We start from the raw sequence: 18943 nt of genomic DNA, 5'->3' as shown, positions 1-18943 counted from the left end.
CCCAGGTCAGCACTCATGAAGCTCCCACTGTGTGTCAGGGACCACCGGACCTCCCAGCCAAACAGGACAGTAGCCTCTGCACCCTTTGGGTGGTGGGCAGGACAGTCCCAGATCCTCTCCTGATGCCACTTATGTTAGTCCAGGTCTTCCAAGATGCAGATGGGATAAAGGTATAAGGATTTGGTTACATTTTATTAGATGATGAAGGCTGAGTGTGGTGGCTCGTGCCTGTAATCCCAGCACTTTGGGAGGCCAAGGCAGGCAGATCACTTGAGCTCAGGAGTTCGAGGCCAGCCTGGGCAACATGGTGAAACACCGTCTCAACAAAAACAAACAAACAAACAAAAATTAGCCTGGCATGGTGGTGTGTGCCTGTAGTCCTAGCTACTTGGGAGGCTGGAATGGGAGGGTTGGTTGAGTCCAGGAGGTGGAGGTTGCAGTGAGCCAAGATCACGCCCCTGTACTGCAGCCTAGGTGATGGGAAGGAAGTCCTTTCTAAAAAAGAGAAGATTTTATTAGATGATGAAGGTTAGATATTGATGTTATTATTAGAGATGAAGCATGGAGGCAGCTAAGAAACCTGGAAGAGCTTCAGAATGTGAGTAGCTGTAACTTCCAGAGAGGAAGAGAGGGAAGGAAGGTTGACTGGGAGTGACCTAGATCACTGAACAACCTAAGGAAGGTTCAGGAAAGCTGCCAGGGAGTTCTTGAGCCAGAGAAGTGTGGCCTCAGCACAAATGCAGAGACAGATTCTGAGCACAAGAGCTGAGGCCACTGGTCATGACATTCCCATAGTTGGAGGCCGATGAGGCACACTTTCAAGGAAACTGCAGCTGTTTAAAATAACAGTAATGTCCTATGTGTGTTTTTTTTAAAAGAAAGGTTGAAAGTTAATTAGCTCATCATCTACCTGAAGAAGCAAAATCAATCTAAAACAAGAGGTATAAAGAGAAGCACTAATTAGATAGAAACTAATATGCACTGGATACAATCAAACCAAAACTGGTTCTTTGGCGACACTAATCAGAATGGCAAGCCTCTGGGCAGGTGGGGAAGGGGGAGCATAAATAAACAATTTAAAAGTAGGCCAGGTGCAGTGGCTGACACCTGTAATCCCAGCACTTTGGGAGGCTGAGGTGGGAGGATCACTTAAGCCCAGGAGTCGGAGACCAGCCTGGGCAACATAGCAATGTCCAGAGACATTTCCTGTCTCTGGAAAAAATTTAAAAACTAGCTGGACATGGTGGCATGCACCTGTGATCCCAGCTACTCGGGAGGCTGAGGTGGGAGGCTGGCTTGAGCCTGGGAGGTTGAGGCTGCAGTGAGCTGTGATTCCACCACTGCACTCCAGTCTGGGTGGCAGAGCAAGACCATGTCTCAAATAAATAAAAATAAATAAATAAATAAATAAATAAACTGGACACAGCCATAGATATAACATAGATTTAAAAGATAATATGAACAATTTTAGGCCAATACATTTCTAGAAAAATATAACTGAACTAACACTGACTCAAGAGGAAATAGAGAACCCGAAACTCTTAAAGAGATAGAATCAGTAATTAAAATCACAAACAAAACATCAGGCCCAGTCAGTGAGTTCCACTGAACTTTCAAAATACAAATTCCCTATAGAAATGCTCCCTAACTCATTTACAAGGCTAGCGTAACCTGGATATCCAAACCTGATGAGAACGGTGAAGTGCACAGCTGCAAAAAGTCTAGACAAGTTATTGGTAAACCAGATCCGAGTTGCATGCAAAGATGATAGTGACTCATGATTATGTTTGATTTACCCCAGGAATGACAGGTTGGTTTAACTTTAGGAAATCAGTTAATGTAAGCCATTCCCTTAACACATAGGAGGAGAAAAATTAGGTCATTTCAATGCAGAAAAAGCATTTGACAGAATTTATCACCTATTCATGAGAAAAACTCCTAGAAATTAAGACTAGAGGGGAACTTTGTGACCTGATGAAGGGTATCTTTTTTTTTTTTTTTTTTTTTTTAAACAACAGGCCTGGCGTGGTGGCTCACGCCTGTAATCCCAGCACTTTGGGAGGCCAAGGTGGGAGGATCACCCTGAGGTCAGTAGTTCAAGACCAACATGGCAAAACCCCATCTCTACTAAAAATACAAAAATTAGCCAGGTGTGGTGGCACGCGCCTATAATCCCAGCTACTCAGGAGGCTGAGGCAGGAGAATTGCTTGAACCTGGGAGGTGGTGGAGGTTGCAGTGAGCTGAGATAGTGCTACTGCACTTCAGCCTGGGCAACAGATCGAGATTTTGTCTAAAAAAAAAAAAAAGAAAAAGAACATAACAGGCCGGGTGTGGTGGCTCATGCCTGTAATCCCAGCTCTTTGGGAGGTCGAGGCAGGTGGATTGCTTGAGGTCAGGAGTTCGAGATCAGCCTAGCCAACATGGTGAAACCCCCTCTCTACTAAAAATACAAAAAAAAAAAAAAAAAGATTAGCCAGGCATGGTGGCGCACACCTATAATCCCAGCTACTTGAGAGGCTGAGGCAGGAGAATTGCTTGAACCCTGGAGGTTGAGGTTGCAGTGAGCCGAGATCATGCCACTGCACTATAGCCTGGGTAACAGAGTGAGACTCTGTCTCAAGAAATAAAAATAAAAATAAATATAAACAAAAGAATATAATAAACATCATATATAAGTATGAAAGGTTGAATGTATTTTATTTAAGATGAGGAACAGGACAGGTTCCCACTATCACATTTCTGTACATCGTTGTACTTACTAACATTGTGAGTCTCAGCTAGCACAGAAATAAAAGCTACAAGAATTGAAAAAGAAAAAAATATTGTTTTGGTATATCTATATAGAAAACACAGAGAAATCTAAGAAGAAGTTATTAGACTCAATCAGGAAATTTAGAGATGTTGCTCTACATAAAATCAATATACAAAATAACTGGGTTTCTCTTTCTTTCTCTCCCCTTCCCTTCCCTTCCCTTCCCTTCTCTCCCCTTCCCTCCCCTTCCCTCCCTTCCCTCCCTCCCCTCCCCTCCCCTTCCCTCCCCTCCCCTCCCCTTCCCTTCCCTTCCGTCCCTCTCTCCCTCCCTCCCTTCCTTCCTTCTTTTTCTTTTTTGAGACAGAGTTTCACTCTTGTTGCCCAGGCTGCAGTGCAGTGGTGCGATTTTAGCTCACTGCAACCTCCGCCTCCCAGGTTCAAGCGATTCTCCTGCCTCAGCCTCTCGAGTAGCTGGGATTACAGGCACACACCACCATGCCTGGCTAATTTTGTATTTTTTTATTTTTATTTTTATTTTTATTATACTTTAGGGTTTTAGGGTACATGTGCACAATGTGCAGGTTTGTTACATATGTATCCATGTGCCATGTCTAATTTTGTATTTTTAGTAGAGATGGGGTTTCTCCATGTTGGCCAGGCTAGTCTCGAACTCCCGACCTCACGTGATCCTCCCACCTTGGCCTCCCAAAGTGCTGGGATTACAGGCGTGAGCCGCGTGCCCGGCCCAGAATAACTGGGTTTCTAAACGAGTGACAGAAAATGTAACTTTAAAAATGGAATCCTTCATAGTAGTGTGAAAAATATGAAACACTTAGAAATAAATATAGTATAAATGTTCAGGACCTTGATGGAGAATATTATAAAAGTTTATGAGATAAACTAACGATGACCCTAGTAATAAATACATATATATTGCATAAGGAGTGAAAGCCTCAATACCAAAAATGTGTATTTCCCCCAAATTTATCTATTGATTCTATATAATTCCTGCCAAAAGTCCACTGTGTGCATGTATATAACCTGATGAGTCGATCCTAAAAATTATAAGGGCAAATAAAGGGTCAAGAATAGCAAAAATTTGGCCAGGCGCAGTGGCTCACACCTATAATCCCAGCACTTTGGGAGGCTGAGGTGGGCGGATCACCTGAGCTCAGGAGTTCCAGACTAGCATGGGCAACATAGCCAAGCCTTGGCTCTATAAAAAATACAAAAATTAGCTGGGCATGGTGGTGCACACCTGTGGTCCCAGCTACTCGGGAGGCTGAGGTAGGAGGATTGCTTGAGCCCGGGAGGTGGAGGCTGCAGTGAGCTGAGATTGTGCTATTGCACTCCAGCCATTGCACTCCAGCCTGGGTGACAGAGTGAGATCCTGTCTGAAAAAAAAAAAAATTCGAAGAAGAACCCAGGTAGAGGCATTAACCTTTTAATAAGACTTTTGTAATCAATGCAGGGAGTACTGGCCCAGAGCAGGTGAAGGGTTCGTCTGAGCAGAGCAGACAGCAGACAGTTGGGGCCCTTCTGTGAATGGTGTCATGACAATTTAATTATATTAAGATGATGAAAATGGCGCCTGCCTCACATCATACAGAAAAATCATTTGCAAGTGGTTTAAAATAGAAAAAGCAAAACTGCACAAATTTTAGAAGAGAATATAGGAGAATCTATTCTCAAATCTCCCAAAGAATCTCTCACAACAATGAACAAAGGAAGAATTTCCTAGGATTCAAAAAGCACAAAACATTGGGAAAAGCTGGATATATTTCAGTTACAGTATAACGAGGAACTTCTACATATCAAAAGAATCACGAAATAAGCAAGAGACAAATCACAGAGTGAGAGAAGATACTGCAACTACACACATCTGATGGAGGGTTTGTGCCCAGAACATGTAAGGACTTCGACAAGTCAATCAGAAGGAGAGACAGAATCCAGTTGAAAAGTGGGTGGAAGATTTGAACAGGCGTTTTGGCAAAGGGGAAGACGTGAATGGGCAAGGAATGTGAGAAAATGCCCTGCTCCATTAGTGAGCAGGAAAACGCAGATTAAAACAGAGTGAGGGACCTGGAATGCCTACCAGACTGACAACAACATGAAGGCTGATAACACTAGAGTGTCGGAGAGAATGCCAAGCAAGCCAGGGTCTGTGTGGTGCTGCGGGATGGTCGTCACTGCACTTTGGGCCCTAATTTAGCAGCATCCAGTGAGGTCAAGAGGCACGTCCCATGGCCCAGCAATTTCTCTCCTCGGGTTAGACCTGCAGGCTCTTGTCCAAGCACCAGGAGAACGACATTAAATGTTCACTGGAGAATTGAAATAGCAGGAATTGGACAGCAGCACAAATCTCCATCAAAGTAGAATGGATCAATAAATTGTCACACGACAGACTAATACATGTGGTGAAAACAAGTGATTCACAGCTACACACGACAACCCGGGTACACTGCAGCACCAGAGGACGACAGCTCAGCGCTCTTGTGTGAATTTCAAAAGCATGGGGCTGGGCGCATTGGGTCACACCTGTAATCCCAGCACTTTGGGAAGCCCAGGCGGGCGGATTGCCTAAGCTCAGGAGTTTGAGACCAGCCTGGACAACATGGTAAAACCCTGTCTCCTACGAAAATACGAAAAATTAGCCAGTTGTGGTGGCGCACTCCTGTAGTCCCAGCTACTCAGAGACTGAGGCACGAGAATTGCTCACACCCAGGAGGTAGAGGTTGTAGTAAGCTGAGATGACACCACTGCACTCCAGCATGGGCGACAGATCGAGACTGCTTTTTTTTTTTTTTAAAAGAAACGAATTTCAAAAGCATGTACAACTGCACAATAAATTGCACATAGATGTACAGAGAGAAAGGGAATGGTGAACACAAAATTCCGGACAGTGGTGGCCTCTGAGATGCGGAGGTCCAGGAGGGGCTGCACCGTGCTGGGATGCTGGGGTCCTCTGCGTCTTCCACAGAGCCCTAGTGCCCGTTATTATTTGTAGAATTAAATGTTAATTATATAAAAAGAAAAAAACCCTCCTGGTTCTCCTCCCCGCTTCCCCATAAGGGGACCCAGCACACAGTGACAGAGTTGAGATCTACAGGGGACATCGCAGGAACAACTGAAGAGGTGCTGGGCTTGCAGGTGCTGTGGTGGGAGGGTGGGGTGCAGGGACCTAGTGTGGAGGGCAGCAGGGGTGTGGCTACAACCACCACCTCCCACCACAAGGGCCGTGACCAACTCTGGGACCCCTGGAGGAGTTTCTGGGGAACCAGAGTGACACCAGTCCAGTTTGTGACCTTCCCCAGTGGCGGGAGCCTGGGGGGTGTCTCTGGAGCTTCCAGATGGGAATTCTGCCAGGTGAGAAAGACAGAGGGTGAAGGAGTGAGGGACGGGGGCAGGGGACAGGGGGCAGCAGGAGGACTCAGGTTGGAGAGGGATGGGGGAGGGGCTGTGAGCAAGCATGCTGGAGGGTCCAGAGGAAGATGGGACCCTCGAGGGGTGACAAGCTCAGCTGGTCGTTGGCTTAGACACTGTGCAGCAGTGCCCACCACGCAGCCTGTCCTGGACTTAGTCACCCCCAGCTCCAGACTCTTGTCAACTCTACAAATTTCTCTTGTGGATTCTCTTCCCTATAGCCCTGGATGAGCATTTCAAACCCTCTCCTCCCTCTGCCAACCTGCAAATGCCCCCTTCTCACTCTCAGTTGCTTGTTTTGTTTCTTATTTCACTGAGAAAGTAGAATAATCACAATAAAACCCTCATCCTCCCCCAAATGAATCCTCCAGCCCACCTGTGCCTGCAATCGTGCGAACTGCTTTTCTTTCCCTGCCTCGAGTGAGCTGTCCCAAGTCTGGTGCCCTCTTGCCTGGAGGAGGCAAGACGCTCTTTTTCTTGCATCAGCAATTTTTCTTTCTGTTGAGTCATTGCCATCGCATACGAAGTCCAATAATATCCCCTACCTTAAAAAACAAACAAAAAAACCTCCTTAATGCTGCATCTGTATTGTTCCCTATCTCACTGGACAAGCTGTCTACACCTGCTATAGGGACTTCCTCACTGAACAAGCTGTCTACACCCACTGTAGGGACTTCCTCACTGACCAAGCTGTCTACACCCACTGTAGGCACTTCCTCACTGAACGAGCTGTCTACACCCGCTGTAGGGACTTCCTCACTGACTGACCTGTCTACACCCGCTGTAGGGACTTCCTCACTGACTGACCTGTCTACACCCGCCGTAGGCACTTCCTCACTGACCAAGCTGTCTTCACCCGCTGTAGGCACTTCCTCACTGACCCAGCTGTCTACACCCGCTGTAGGCACTTCCTCACTGACCAAGCTGTCTTCACCCCGCTGTAGGCACTTCCTCACTGACCGAGCTGTCTACACCCGCTGTAGGGACTTCCTCACTGACCAAGCTGTCTACACCCGCTGTAGGGACTTCCTCACTGACCGAGCTGTCTACACCTGCTGTAGGGACCTCACTGACCGACCTGTCTACACCCGCTGTAGGGACTTCCTCACTGACCGAGCTGTCTGCACCCGCTGTAGGCACTTCCTCACTGACCGAGCTGTCTACACCCGCTGTATGGACTTCCTCACTGGCCGACCTGTCTACACCCGCTGTAGGCACTTCCTCACTGACCGACCTGTCTACACCCGCTGTAGGGACTTCCTCACTGACCGAACTGTCTACACCCGCTGTAGGGACTTCCTCACTGACCGACCTGTCTACACCCACTGTAGGCACTTCCTCACCGACCTGTCTACACCCGCTGTAGGCACTTCCTCACTGACGGAGCTGTCTACACCCGCTGCAGGGACTTCCTCACTGACCGACCTGTCTACACCCGCTGCAGGGACTTCCTCACTGACCGAGCTGTCTACACCCGCTGTAGGCACTTCCTCACTGACAGACCTGTCTACACCCGCTGTAGGCACTTCCTCACTGACCGAGCTGTCTACACCCGCTGTAGGCACTTCCTCACTGACCGAGCTGTCTACACCCGCTGTAGGCACTTCCTCACTGACGGAGCTGTCTACACCCGCTGCAGGGACTGCCTCACTGACCGAGCTGTCTACACCCGCTGCAGGGACTTCTTCACTGACGGAGCTGTCTACACCCGCTGTAGGCACTTCCTCACTGACGGAGCTGTCTACACCCGCTGTAGGCACTTCCTCACTGACCGAGCTGTCTACACCCGCTGTAGGCACTTCCTCACTGACCGAGCTGTCTACACCCGCTGTAGGCACTTCCTCACTGACGGAGCTGTCTACACCTGCTGTAGGCACTTCCTCACTGAACGAGCTGTCTACACCCGCTGTAGGCACTGCCTCACTGAATGAGCTGTCTACACCTGCTGTAGGGACTTCCTCACTGAACCAGCTGTCTACACCCGCTGTAGGGACTTCCTCACAACTCATTCTCTTCAATCCACCCCACTCAGGCTGCTCCTGTGTGGAAACTGCTGTCCAGGTGATGGGCACCTCTGTGTTTCCACTCCGATGGCTGAATGTCGGTCCTCATCTCTATGGACCACACGCACTCCTCCCTCGGCTCCGGGACAGGTCACTCCTCCGACCCCCCCACAGCCCTGGCTGCTCCTCCTCACCGACTTCATTCTTGGGGAGTGACGGCGTCCTCTGTCTCTGACTTCGGTCACTTCCTCGGTGGTGATGCATCAGGCAGGATGACACTTGCAAGGGACCATCTACCACAATCTGCGCGATCTGTGCAAGGCGCAGGGAAGTCCCAAGGGCCAGGATTCACCACGCCCGCGTGATGCCACCCCCCGCTGGCAAGAACAAGGGGAGGAGGCAGGAACTGGAACCGGAGAGAGAGAAAGGAGAGTGGTGGGTGCCTGACAGGGCCGGAGCTTCAGTTGAGGCGCACAGCCAACCCTCAGTGACCTGGCAGGAGGAAGTCAGGGGAATAGTAAACACCTTCGCCTTGCTCTTTCCTTCCCTCCAGGGCCTTTGGTGCTCCTGTTGGCTTAGCATAACCAGAAACCACAGGTCAAGGAACAGGCTGATGTGGCTTTCAAAGGCCAGCTCCAGTGTCACGCAGCACGGAGGGAAGGGCAGAGAGGATGTGGTGAGCCCAGCCTCCAGGCGCAGGGCTGCGGCAGTGGCCTCTCGTCTCGGCATCCCTCGAGATACTCCACCCTGCATAGCATCTCCACTTCTGTCCCCAGTAGGCAATTCTTAATTTCCACCCTGTGACTAACAAGCTCTTCCCTCTGTCTTCCCCATCTTTGCAAAAGGCATCCTCCTGGACACAGTCACTCAGACCAAAAATGAAGAGCCTGGGTTTCTATCTCTCCTTCACATTTACACTGGACGCACCCTCTCTAAGAGAAAGAGGCACTGCTCATGGCCCCCATGTTCAAACCACATCATCTCTCTCCGTGCTGCTGTCAAAACCCCTCCCTGGGCTCTGATTTTTCTCTGTGACAGGCCAGTTGGCAGCCTCCCCGAAAGCCTTAGCACCTGCTTCCCAGCTAAGCGAACCCTGATTTTGTTTGGGGCAACTATGTGCCCGCCTAGTGGGTGCTGGCCATTCTGGTCCACTTTGACACATGTTCACTTTCCCACCCTCTTAAAGTCAGGGCTGGCCACATGGCCCAGGGCGGCCTAACGGGGTTAAAGAGACACTTGCAGGAGGAGCCTCTGAGAAGCTTTTCCTTTGTTAGGAAAGAAAATCGTAACCTGATTCACAAAGTGGTCATCCTTTGTACACCTGCCACTTCCTTCCCGTTTGAGATGGCGGTGTAACGGTGTGATGCCCTGTGCTATGACAGCCACCCTGGGCCATGAGGCAACAGGCAGGAAGGCAGAAAGTGTATGTGGGGATTTTGGAGGGAGGAGAGACGGTGGCTTCGTATTCAGTGAGATCACAATGGCATCGTGCAAGCTGCTGCTAGCTGGCAAGCGAGTTGTTCGCCTCTGAATGCATCCTAAGTGATTCAGCATCCCAGCCTCCTGCAGTCCACACTCCACACCGCAGCCCGAGGGACCCTTCAGAGGCCCACGCGCCTCTGCTCGGAAATGTGCGGACCGCCTCCCTCTCAGAAGGCGCAGCCCGCACCCGGCCTCACTCTGCACTCAGCGCCTTGCGAGCTTCAGGTCCGAGAGGATCCCTTGTTCCCGAAGGTCTCCCCGACCCCGGGCAGCATTTTCGGAGGTTGTGAGGATCCACGGGCCTGCACGAAGTGAGTGCTGTGTAAATGGTTGCTGTGCTTTGTACAAAACTGTCAGCTCCGTGAGGGCAGAGCTGGGAGCCCAGGACAGGCCCGGCCCACGGTGGGCGCTCAAGGAGGCCTGGGGGATGGCGGTGACCGTGACAGGTTCCCTAACCGGGCGTGGCCTGCAAGGCAGTCAGAGGCTTCTCTGAGCTGAGATCCCGGAGCCAGCCCATTGCGTGGAAACAGCAGGTCCTGCACCCAGGCTGGAGGCCCCCGACAGAAGCGTCCGCGTGGCACCAAGGCCGCGAGCCGAGCGCACCCGGAGGGTTGGGAAGGCCGGGGATCCGGCGGGGACGGGGCGGGCCGGCCCAGGCCTGGCGCCCAGCTGTGGGCTGCAGCCCCGCGGCTGGTGGCGCCTCAGGGCGGAGCGAGGTGTCCGTCTAGGCCGAGTTTGAGGAGCCGAGGGCGCCCAGGGGCGGAGCGGCCGGCAGAGCGCGCTCCGGGGACGGCCCGGGCTGGCGCTGAGCGGCCGTCGAGGACCCACAGGCTCGTCCACTCCTGGGCCCGGCCCAGCCCCGGGGTGGGAGGCGCGGAGCGCGGGAGGCGCAGCCGGAGAGGCTGGGGCGGGGCGGGGGCGGCCGCGGGGCGGGGCCGGCGCGGCAGGGTGGGCGGGGCCGGCGCGGATTGGCCTGGCCCCGCCACGTGACCGGCCCCTTATAGGGCGTGGCGCGGGGCCGCGGAGTCGGGTGAGGCGGCGGCGGCGGGGCCGGGCGAGGTCCGCTGCGGTCCCAGCGGCTCCGCGGCTGCTCCGCTCTGAGTGCCTGGCGCGCCCCGCGCCCTCCCTGCCGGGGCCGCTGGGCCGGGGATGCACGCGGGGCCCGGGAGCCATGGTCCGCTTCGGGGACGAGCTGGGCGGCCGCTATGGGGGCCCCGGCGGCGGGGAGCGGGCCCGGGGCGGCGGGGCCGGCGGGGCAGGGGGCCCGGGCCCCGGGGGGCTGCAGCCCGGCCAGCGGGTCCTCTACAAGCAATCGATCGCGCAGCGCGCGCGGACCATGGCGCTGTACAACCCCATCCCGGTCAAGCAGAACTGCTTCACCGTCAACCGCTCGCTCTTCGTCTTCAGCGAGGACAACGTCGTCCGCAAATACGCGAAGCGCATCACCGAGTGGCCATATCCTGCCGGGCGGGGCCGGGCGGGGCCGGGCGGGGACCGGGGCGGGGGCCGGGGCCGGGGCCATCTTCCCGGTGGCCGGGAGGGCGCGACCTGGGGAGGCGTCGGGTGACAGGCGAGGGGGGTGCGGAGCGCCCCGGGGCCCCTCGGAGCGGCGGGTGCGGGAGCATTTCCGTGAGTGCGGCGGGCGCGGGGCGGAGCCCCTTCGCTCGGGACTCGTCCCTCCGCACGCCGGGTCCTGGGGATCCTGGTCGGTGCACAGCGCGCGGCCAGCCTGGAGGGCACCGAGGGCGAAGCCGCGTCCATGCAGGTGCGAGCGCCGTGGGGACGCGGCCGTGCGCGCGCCTGGCTGCAGGTGCCTGCGTGTGCGGGCTGAGCTGGAGCCGGGCGCTGCGCGTGCGTGCGCTCGCGATGCGGGCTACATGTATGTTCACGTGCCTGTGTAGGTACATGTGGCAGCGTGTCTGGAGGAAGCAGTGTGCGCCTGCGCGGGGTCTCCTTCCATCCTCGCCTGGGGGCGCTCGGCCCCCTCCCCTCGGGGCGCTGGAGTCGGGCGGAGCCGGGCCGGAGGCGCTGTCCGCGGTGCTGACGACCGCCTGGGTGTGCCGAGGGGCTGGCGGCCCAGACTGCGGAGGCCCCGCCTCGCGGCCGCCCCTAGGGATGGGGGCAGGGAGTGAGGGAGACCAGGCCGCGTCCGCCAGGAAGGGGGTTCCGGACCCAGTTGTCTCATCGCCTCCGGAGACGGCCTGGCGGTGGCTGCTGCACTGGGCTCTGCTGGCCTCGGCCTCGTGTTTGCCTCCCTGCGGCGTCTCCCGGCCAGTCCTTAACCCACGCACTCCGTTCGAGTACATGATCCTGGCCACCATCATCGCCAACTGCATCGTGCTGGCCCTGGAGCAGCACCTCCCTGATGGGGACAAAACGCCCATGTCCGAGCGGCTGGTGAGTGCCCGGCTGGGCCTGAGGGCAGGGTGGTGGGGAGGCCGCGACTCCACTTTCCTTAAGGGTCTGTGCCTGAGAACAGCTCCCTCGGGCAGGGTCGTCTGGGCAGTGCCCCTCTCCGCTGAAGGAAAAGGTAGGCCTGGCAGATAACACCTTCCTCGAGGGCCAGGGCAGCTGGGGTCACCGGCTTAGTCCTGGGCGTGGCCACGTTAGCCCTGGGCCAGTCTGCCCTGTGCCACGAGCTACCCCTGCACCTCAATGGCTGTCATGGCATTCGGCGCTAGACTTTGATCCAGAAAACCATGTTCTAAACTTGGGGCAGGGAAGGGGCATTCATATCTTTGGGAAGGTCAGCTCTGAGCGCCATGTGTGCCCTCCTGGGCTGAGATGGGCTTTGGCCTGGATGTGGGAACCCTGAGCCTCTTCCTCCAAGTTGTCTTGTGCGAGCCTGCTTGGAACCTCTTCTCCAGTGCGCCTCACCGTCCTGTGGGAAGCATTCTTTCTCAAACATTCTGAATCATTTTTACCTGTCCCTAGATTCCAGCCAAGAGGCCCCCGTGGTAGCCCCCATTGGAGCATAGAGTCTGTGCGAGTCGGGGTGCCAGGGCAAGGTCTCTGTGGCTCAACAGGAGGTGGGGTGGAAGGTCAGCCCCGTGGGGTCTCTGGAGGGGCTGGGTCAGAGGAAGGGCAGCATTTTGGAGGTGAGCACTGTTTCTGAGGTCAGAGCACATCCCCCAGCCCCCACTCTTCCCTGATGCCTGGCCCCTTGTCTGGGTTCCAAGTGTTCCTAAAGACTGGAGCCTCCAGGTGAGCAGAAGTCAGAGCAAGTATGGGCCCAGGGGGTGCGGGGCCAGAGGCGTCCAGGAGACGGCCTCTGGGGTGTCAAGAGCTGCTCCCTCTTCCCTTGAGCCTGGCTTCCGCCCCCACTAGCGTCCTGAGACAAGAGCTATTCAGACTTTAGCCCTGAAACTGAACTCCTTTTGAACCTGGGCCACCGCAGGCCCAGGAGTGCAGAAGGGGAGACAGGGAGCCTGCCCTGCAGGTGAGGCACCAGGAGAAGGTGAGTGGTGGGTGGCCGAGGTGAGGAGGTCTTAATGGAGCACAGTCTGGAACACCCAGTGGTCTGGGTTATGGCAGGGTGGGGAGGAGGAGTGTGGACAGCCCAGCCACACCATGAGGCAGGCGTGAGTCATGGTCCCTGTGGGGGACTTGGGCAGTAGCCTGGTGGGGCCCCTTGCTTTCTGGAGGCTGGAGAAGAGGGTGAGCGTGAGAGGAAACAGGCAGAGAGCCTTGAATGCCAAGCCACAGGAAACAGGGCAGGGCCAGGGTCAGAGGGACGCAGGCCCAGGGGCCAGGCCGGGGCAGGGGCAGGGGAAGGGAGGATCAAGCTGTCTTGCCCTGCCAGGCAGTGGGTGTCCAGCCTTGCCAGTTCCTGCCTCACAGGTGTGGGAGGGTTTGCTTTGTGGTCATGGGTTGGGGAGGACACTTCTAGGGGTGGCGAGCTAACCTGTTGAGAAAACTTCAGAACATGCCCGCCCTGGGCCAGCCTAGAGGTCTTGGGAGCTCTTGACCAGCCCCAGTCCCATGTTCAGGCCCAGCCATTGATGTCCCTTGGGATGGAGGGGAAGCTGTGCTGCTGCCCACAGAGCAGGCTGAGGCTGGGTGGTGCAGGGGCAGCCCCTCAGTTGTCTGCCAGCCTGGCCCTGGGCGAGGCCTCCCTGGTTCCCTGCCTCTCGGGGCTGTTTCCCACCTCCCCATTGACTCTGGAGCTACCTGGATCCAGGCCCCAGCTTGCAGTGCAACACCAAGCTGCCTGCACACCTATCCTTCCCACCTAAGCCAGCCTTCAGCCATGGGCTGGGCAGGGCAGACCTGTGAGGAGACTGGGGCCTCCTTCCCGGCCGAAGGTGCTGGCTGGTCCTTCCTAGGCGTCGGGCCTGTTCTCTTTTTCACCAGGAAGCTTCCTGTGAAGATCTCTGTCTGCTGGGGCCCCACTGTTCCCCTGGGGCAGATGGTCAGCAACCCCACCCCTTGGGAAAAGGGGTCCCTCCTAAACAAATCAGACCAGAAGTCTCGGGGCCAGGAAGAGCATGGCGAGTCAGCACGGGTCGTGATGGACTCTTGGGTGCTGGTAGCTTCCACCAGGCACTGCCAGCCAAGCCTTGGGCCAGCTCCACCACAGGACAGGAAGAGCCCAGGCTGAGTAAGGTGGGAGTAAGATGCGGAGAGCCCTCGAGAGCCTGGCTTCCTGGGGAGGAAGGCACAGGCTGTGGAACGGTGGCACTCACCTCACCTGGCAGCTCCGCGGCAGCCCAGCAGCTGCTTCCTCCTGTGACCTCCACAGTCCTGAGGACGAACCCTCAGGGGAGGCCCTTGAAGCTGGCCTCCTCTCCCCACCCCTTCACCTGCTCCCTAAGGCAGCAGTCCCAGAGTACAGGTGTCCCACACCCCCATGTCAACCCTGCACATGCAGCTCCCCAGCTCCCCGGGCTTGCCTTGCACAGGGCCTTTCCCTGCCAGCCCCACGTGTATGCTCATGAGGAGTCTTTGGGGTCTCCTCAAGCTCCACACAGCCTGTCTCCACCCTGTTTGCTGCTCCTAGCTCGGCACTGGTAGGGCCTGGCTCTGCTCTCTCGTGCTCAGTAGCTGTTGGCTGGAGCTCAGCCTAGGGTGCAGGAAAGAGATCTTTCTAGGATCAGCTGTCTTCATTCCTTTGGCTGCTCTGTTCCCTCCACCTGGATCCCTTTCTCAAAATCGAGCTGTGGAAGCCTTGCCTGCAGGTGCCACGCCCTCTGGGAGGCTCCCTGCAGTCTGAGCCCAGGGTGGTTCCCAGCCTCAGGTCCAGACTGTGGCTCGTTGCCTCTAGGGTCCTCACAGATGTGGTGGTCATCGCTCAGCACACTCAGGGCCGAGGTCGTGCTTCTCATTTCTGTTGTTTTCTGCCGAGATGTGCGTGTTCTGGTTACCCGGGTGCATGTTGAATGCATAAACGGGGCCTGGACTGAGTTCAAGAAAGCCTGAGCTGTATCCAGGCAACCTTGTGCAGGTTCCCACCCAGAGGCTGCTGTGGTCTCTGCCTGGCTCCCGGGCATCTCTGTGCCTCTGTCTCCATCATGTTAGAATGGGGATGACCTCATGGGGGTATTAAAGGGCCACCCTAGTTGATAAAGGAAAAACTACCTGATAAGCACCCACAGCTAGTACTGTTACATCACCGTCTCCCCGAAGCCAGGCCCACTGCATGGTGCTAGCAGGGAGATTGGGGCCCCACTGTGACGTGGGCAGAAGCTGAGATGCCAGGGTGGGAGGCACAAGGGGCCTGCAGGCATGACTGGGATGTTGCTGCTGTAAACAGCGGTGTCCCCATTAGGAGACACATGCAGACAGCAAGCAGGCTCAGTGATGGGAATGGCTCCTTGGAGAATCTGCAGGGTGTTGGGGGCAAGGTGAGGAGGGTCAGACCCTCACGATGGCTGTGGCCTGCACACAGTGGGGTGGGGTCCTCACCAACCATCTCTGCCCACTACTGCACCTGGTGGGGGCCAGGGGTGACCACTGTTCTGTGATTCTCCTAGGACGACACGGAGCCCTATTTCATCGGGATCTTTTGCTTCGAGGCAGGGATCAAAATCATCGCTCTGGGCTTCGTCTTCCACAAGGGCTCTTACCTGCGGAATGGCTGGAACGTCATGGACTTCGTGGTCGTCCTCACAGGGTAGGCAAGCTGAGGCCAGGAGGCCCAGCACGTGCGGCCCAGGCGTGTGCTGTCTCAAGCTCAGTTGCGCCGTGGAGCTGGGGTGGCTGCAGTCTCCTCACTGGGGTCCCCCCACAGCCCTGCTGGAGATGAACGAATGTGAGACAGTCTGTTTGCCACCCTGTGTGCTATGGGGGTGCTTCTGCCAGAGGTGCCAGTGCTGTATTTCTCGCTGAAGGGAGGATCACAGTGACCTGTCCCCAGGAGGCACTGGCTTGCAGAGCCCACAGGCCAGGGGCCACCAGCTTCCATGGCTGGCCTGAGCCGCATGGTGCCTGTTGGAGGTGGCTTTGCTGCCCAGGTGAGGGGCTTCCTAGCGAGGAGGAGGGCTGGACTTCTGGCTTTACCCAAGCCAGTGGTCTGGGAGGGGCACTTGGCGTTTTGAATTCTGCTCCTGCCTGAGACGCTCACCTGTGGCGTCCACCTCGCTCAGAGCCCTTGTGCTGCCTGGGATGAGGCCGTGTGTCGAGTGCTTTCACAGTTCCTAGTGCCAGGAAGGCGCTTCGGCAGTTTCTCCTCAACCACCTACCGTAACAACAGCTTGTGATTGCCAAAATAACCAGCACATCTAGAAAGTGGACCCAAGGGGCCTGGATGGGAGCTCAGGTCCGGTGCTCTGCACCCCACCCTCCAGGGTGTCAACTCCCCATCCTGTGCAGTGGGCACTGTGAGGTCCCCTTTCCTGCTTCCCTGACTGGCAGGTGGAAGGCTGGGCTGGGCTGGGCTGCTGTGACTCTGGTGTGGAGAGTGCTGGCTGGGGAGTGAGTGCTTGGGGAGTTGCCCCCACAGAGCCTGTTAGCACTTCAGTGTCAGAGGCCCTGTGCTGGGCCAGGGACCGCTGTCTGCTCTTTCCTGAGCCTTATGGTTCCGAGGCTCAGAGCCCAGATGGAAGAGGAGGGAGCAGGCCCCACAGCAGGCTCCTTCCAGAGCCCCATCCTCACCCAGTGACTGCCCCAGGACGCCTGGTGCACAGGAGGGTATATGGAGGGGTGTTTGGGCTGGTGGCAGAGGAGGAAGGAGATGGCTGTGGAGTCCTCGAGTCTGAGGCTCATGCCTTCGAGGTTCTGTGTGTGTGAGGAAGAAGCAGTCGGCTACACGGCCTCTGGTCTCTTGGGTGAGGCCTTCAGAGGGAGCCTCCCATTGCCTGCCTGGATCCTGGAGTGCTGCCCTCATCTACTCTGCCTGCCCCTGAGCCTGGTGCTGGCCCCTGCTGGGTGAGAGCAGCGTTTACAGAACTGGGCTTGGGGGTGTCGCACGGAAGGCTCAGCCCCCAGAGCTGTCTGGGCTTGCGGGGGTCGCACGGAGGGCTCAGCCCCCAGAGCTGTCTGTGATGTGCTGGGCACAGCAGCATTGAGGTGGATTCTGTGCCTTTCTGCAGCACAGCCCTGGGGTAGAATTTATGGAAGGCCCTGTGGGGGTCTGTGGTTCTGCCAGCAATGCCCGTTGGGGGCTGGGGTGGGAGGTGGCTGGTGAAGAGTGTGGCCTCTTGGAGGACTGGGCGCTCCCACATCCAGTGGATACTCCCAGAGGCAGCCCAGGAGTCACTAGCTGTTTACCTCTCTCTCTCCCTGTGGACCCAAGTCCCTGAGGACAACGGTGCCTTATTTTTTTCAGGGGATCCCTGGAGCCTCACTTGGGGCGGGCACCCAGGAGGGGGCAGTGAGCCTCTGCTGAAGTAATGAATTGTTGGAGTGTAAGCAGTGTTGGGGGGTGCGGGCCAGCGGGGAGCTGGGTAGAGGGGAGCTGGGTAGAGGCGGCAGGTTCCGGCCTCATGGGGCGCTGTCCATGGTGCTGAGTGTGTCGGCCCTTGAGGGCCAGAAGAGGAGGCAGGAGGAGACGCACCAAGCCCTGGGCAGGACCCCTGGATCTCCCAGCACACATAGACTGGGTCCAGGGCTGCTCCTCCGTCACCTCCTCTTCTTCCCCCTCCCCCTCCTCTTCCCCCTCCCTCCTCTGTTTCTCTCGGTCTCTCTCCCTCCCCCTCCTCTCCCCTCTTCCCCCTCCGCCTCCCCCTCCCTCCTCCTCCCCCTCCCTCCTCCTCCCACTTTGCCTGTCTAGCCCTTTGTCTCCTCTCCACGCTCTCTGTCTCTGGCCCTCTTGGTGTCTTGGTGTCTCTCTGCCTCTCCCTCTTTTCTTCCTGCCGCCCCTCTTTCCCTTGGCTTGAGCACGTCTCTGCTCTCCTGTGTCTGCAGCAGGGCCTGGGCGTTGCTGGGGTGGCTCCCAGGTTCCTCCGCCTCCACACATCTTCCCTCCAGGCAGCCTGGGTTGTGCGGGGAACCCCGGGTTGGAGGTGATCTGTGTCCCACAGGGCCACACGCTGGCTCCAAGTCACAGGAGGGAGCCGCTTTGCTGCTCTCGTGTGGGGCACCTGGGGACACGTGAACCCGTGTGTGCGTCTGTGTGTGGAGGGGGCTGTGTCCGCTGTGGGGGAGTGCTGGTCCATGGGGAGCCTAGGGAGGAGCCTCGCCTCACCTCTGTGAGCCTAGGACCTGTGGGTAGTGGGCGGTATTTCTCATTAGTTTGTTGTTTTTAATTAGAGTTTATTTAATTGGTGCTCAGAGGGTTGGAGGGAGAGGCAGACACCCTGGCCTGTTGCTTGGCAAAGCCTTGAGCACCCTCAGAGGCCGGCTGGGGCCGCTCTGCTCCTGAGGCTGGTGTGGAACTATGGAGGAGGCCCTGGGTCCGTGCCTCCTGCTGCCTGGGGAGGCTCTGAGCCTCCGTGTTCTCACCTGGGAGGGAAGGTGGGCACTCTGCCCCCTTGTCTCCGCTTTGCTTCTATCCCAGGACTTTGGGGGCACCCTCTGTTAGCCTGTGGGTGTGCGTCTGGGCTGTGGGGGGGCTGTAGTCGGCTCTAATGCTGCCGAACTCCTGCTGCCCTGGGGAGCAGCTGTGGGGTCTGCGCTGGGGTCCCAGCCTGGAGGGTACTGTGAGGATCAGAGGCTGCTTCTGAGAAACCCCAGGCCTGTGAGGGCTGCTGGCAGCTTCCTGCCCTTGTGTGTGCCCAGGGCCTCCAGGCCCTCAGTTCCCAGCCGTGCTCTTGACTGGGTCAGCCCATGTGTGGCCACCTGGAACTCCTCTGACTCGCTTGGGCCGGGGTGAGGTCACAGTGGCTGGGTCCCTGCCATGGGACT

General features: G+C 56.6%; 1 protein-coding gene and 1 long non-coding RNA gene across 7 annotated transcripts in view; one reads left to right on the top strand and one right to left on the bottom strand.

Moving 5' to 3' along the window:
* Positions 1–361: 361 nt before the first annotated feature.
* LOC129478265 (uncharacterized) lies at positions 362–9874 on the bottom strand. Of its 3 annotated transcripts, XR_008656372.2 has the most exons (4): positions 8705–9874; positions 8374–8585; positions 6553–6721; positions 4168–5737 (listed from the first exon to the last, which is right to left on the bottom strand). It is a non-coding gene; the product is annotated as an uncharacterized lncRNA (long non-coding RNA). The 3 variants fall into 3 exon arrangements; XR_010120122.1 differs by lacking the exon at positions 4168–5737 and adding an exon at positions 362–491 and having other exon boundaries at positions 8374–9874; XR_010120121.1 differs by having other exon boundaries at positions 8374–9874.
* An 815-nt stretch (positions 9875–10689) lies between these two features.
* Positions 10690–18943, top strand: part of CACNA1B (calcium voltage-gated channel subunit alpha1 B) — a 243833-nt gene continuing 235579 nt past the window's right edge. For all 4 annotated transcript variants that reach the window (XM_055270114.2, XM_063636690.1, XM_055270113.1 and 1 more), the window contains exons 1-3: positions 10690–11116; positions 11953–12058; positions 15634–15773. In XM_055270114.2, coding sequence (XP_055126089.1) covers positions 10833–11116; positions 11953–12058; positions 15634–15773 — 530 coding nt within the window. In that variant the 5' untranslated portion in view covers positions 10690–10832. The remainder of the gene's footprint in view (positions 11117–11952; positions 12059–15633; positions 15774–18943) is intronic.

Source organism: Symphalangus syndactylus, chromosome 3 (assembly GCF_028878055.3).
Source record: "Symphalangus syndactylus isolate Jambi chromosome 3, NHGRI_mSymSyn1-v2.1_pri, whole genome shotgun sequence".
Lineage (NCBI taxonomy): Eukaryota > Metazoa > Chordata > Mammalia > Primates > Hylobatidae > Symphalangus > Symphalangus syndactylus.
Note: the sequence above shows the minus strand (reverse complement) of the source record. Positions and strands in the feature narration are given on the sequence as shown.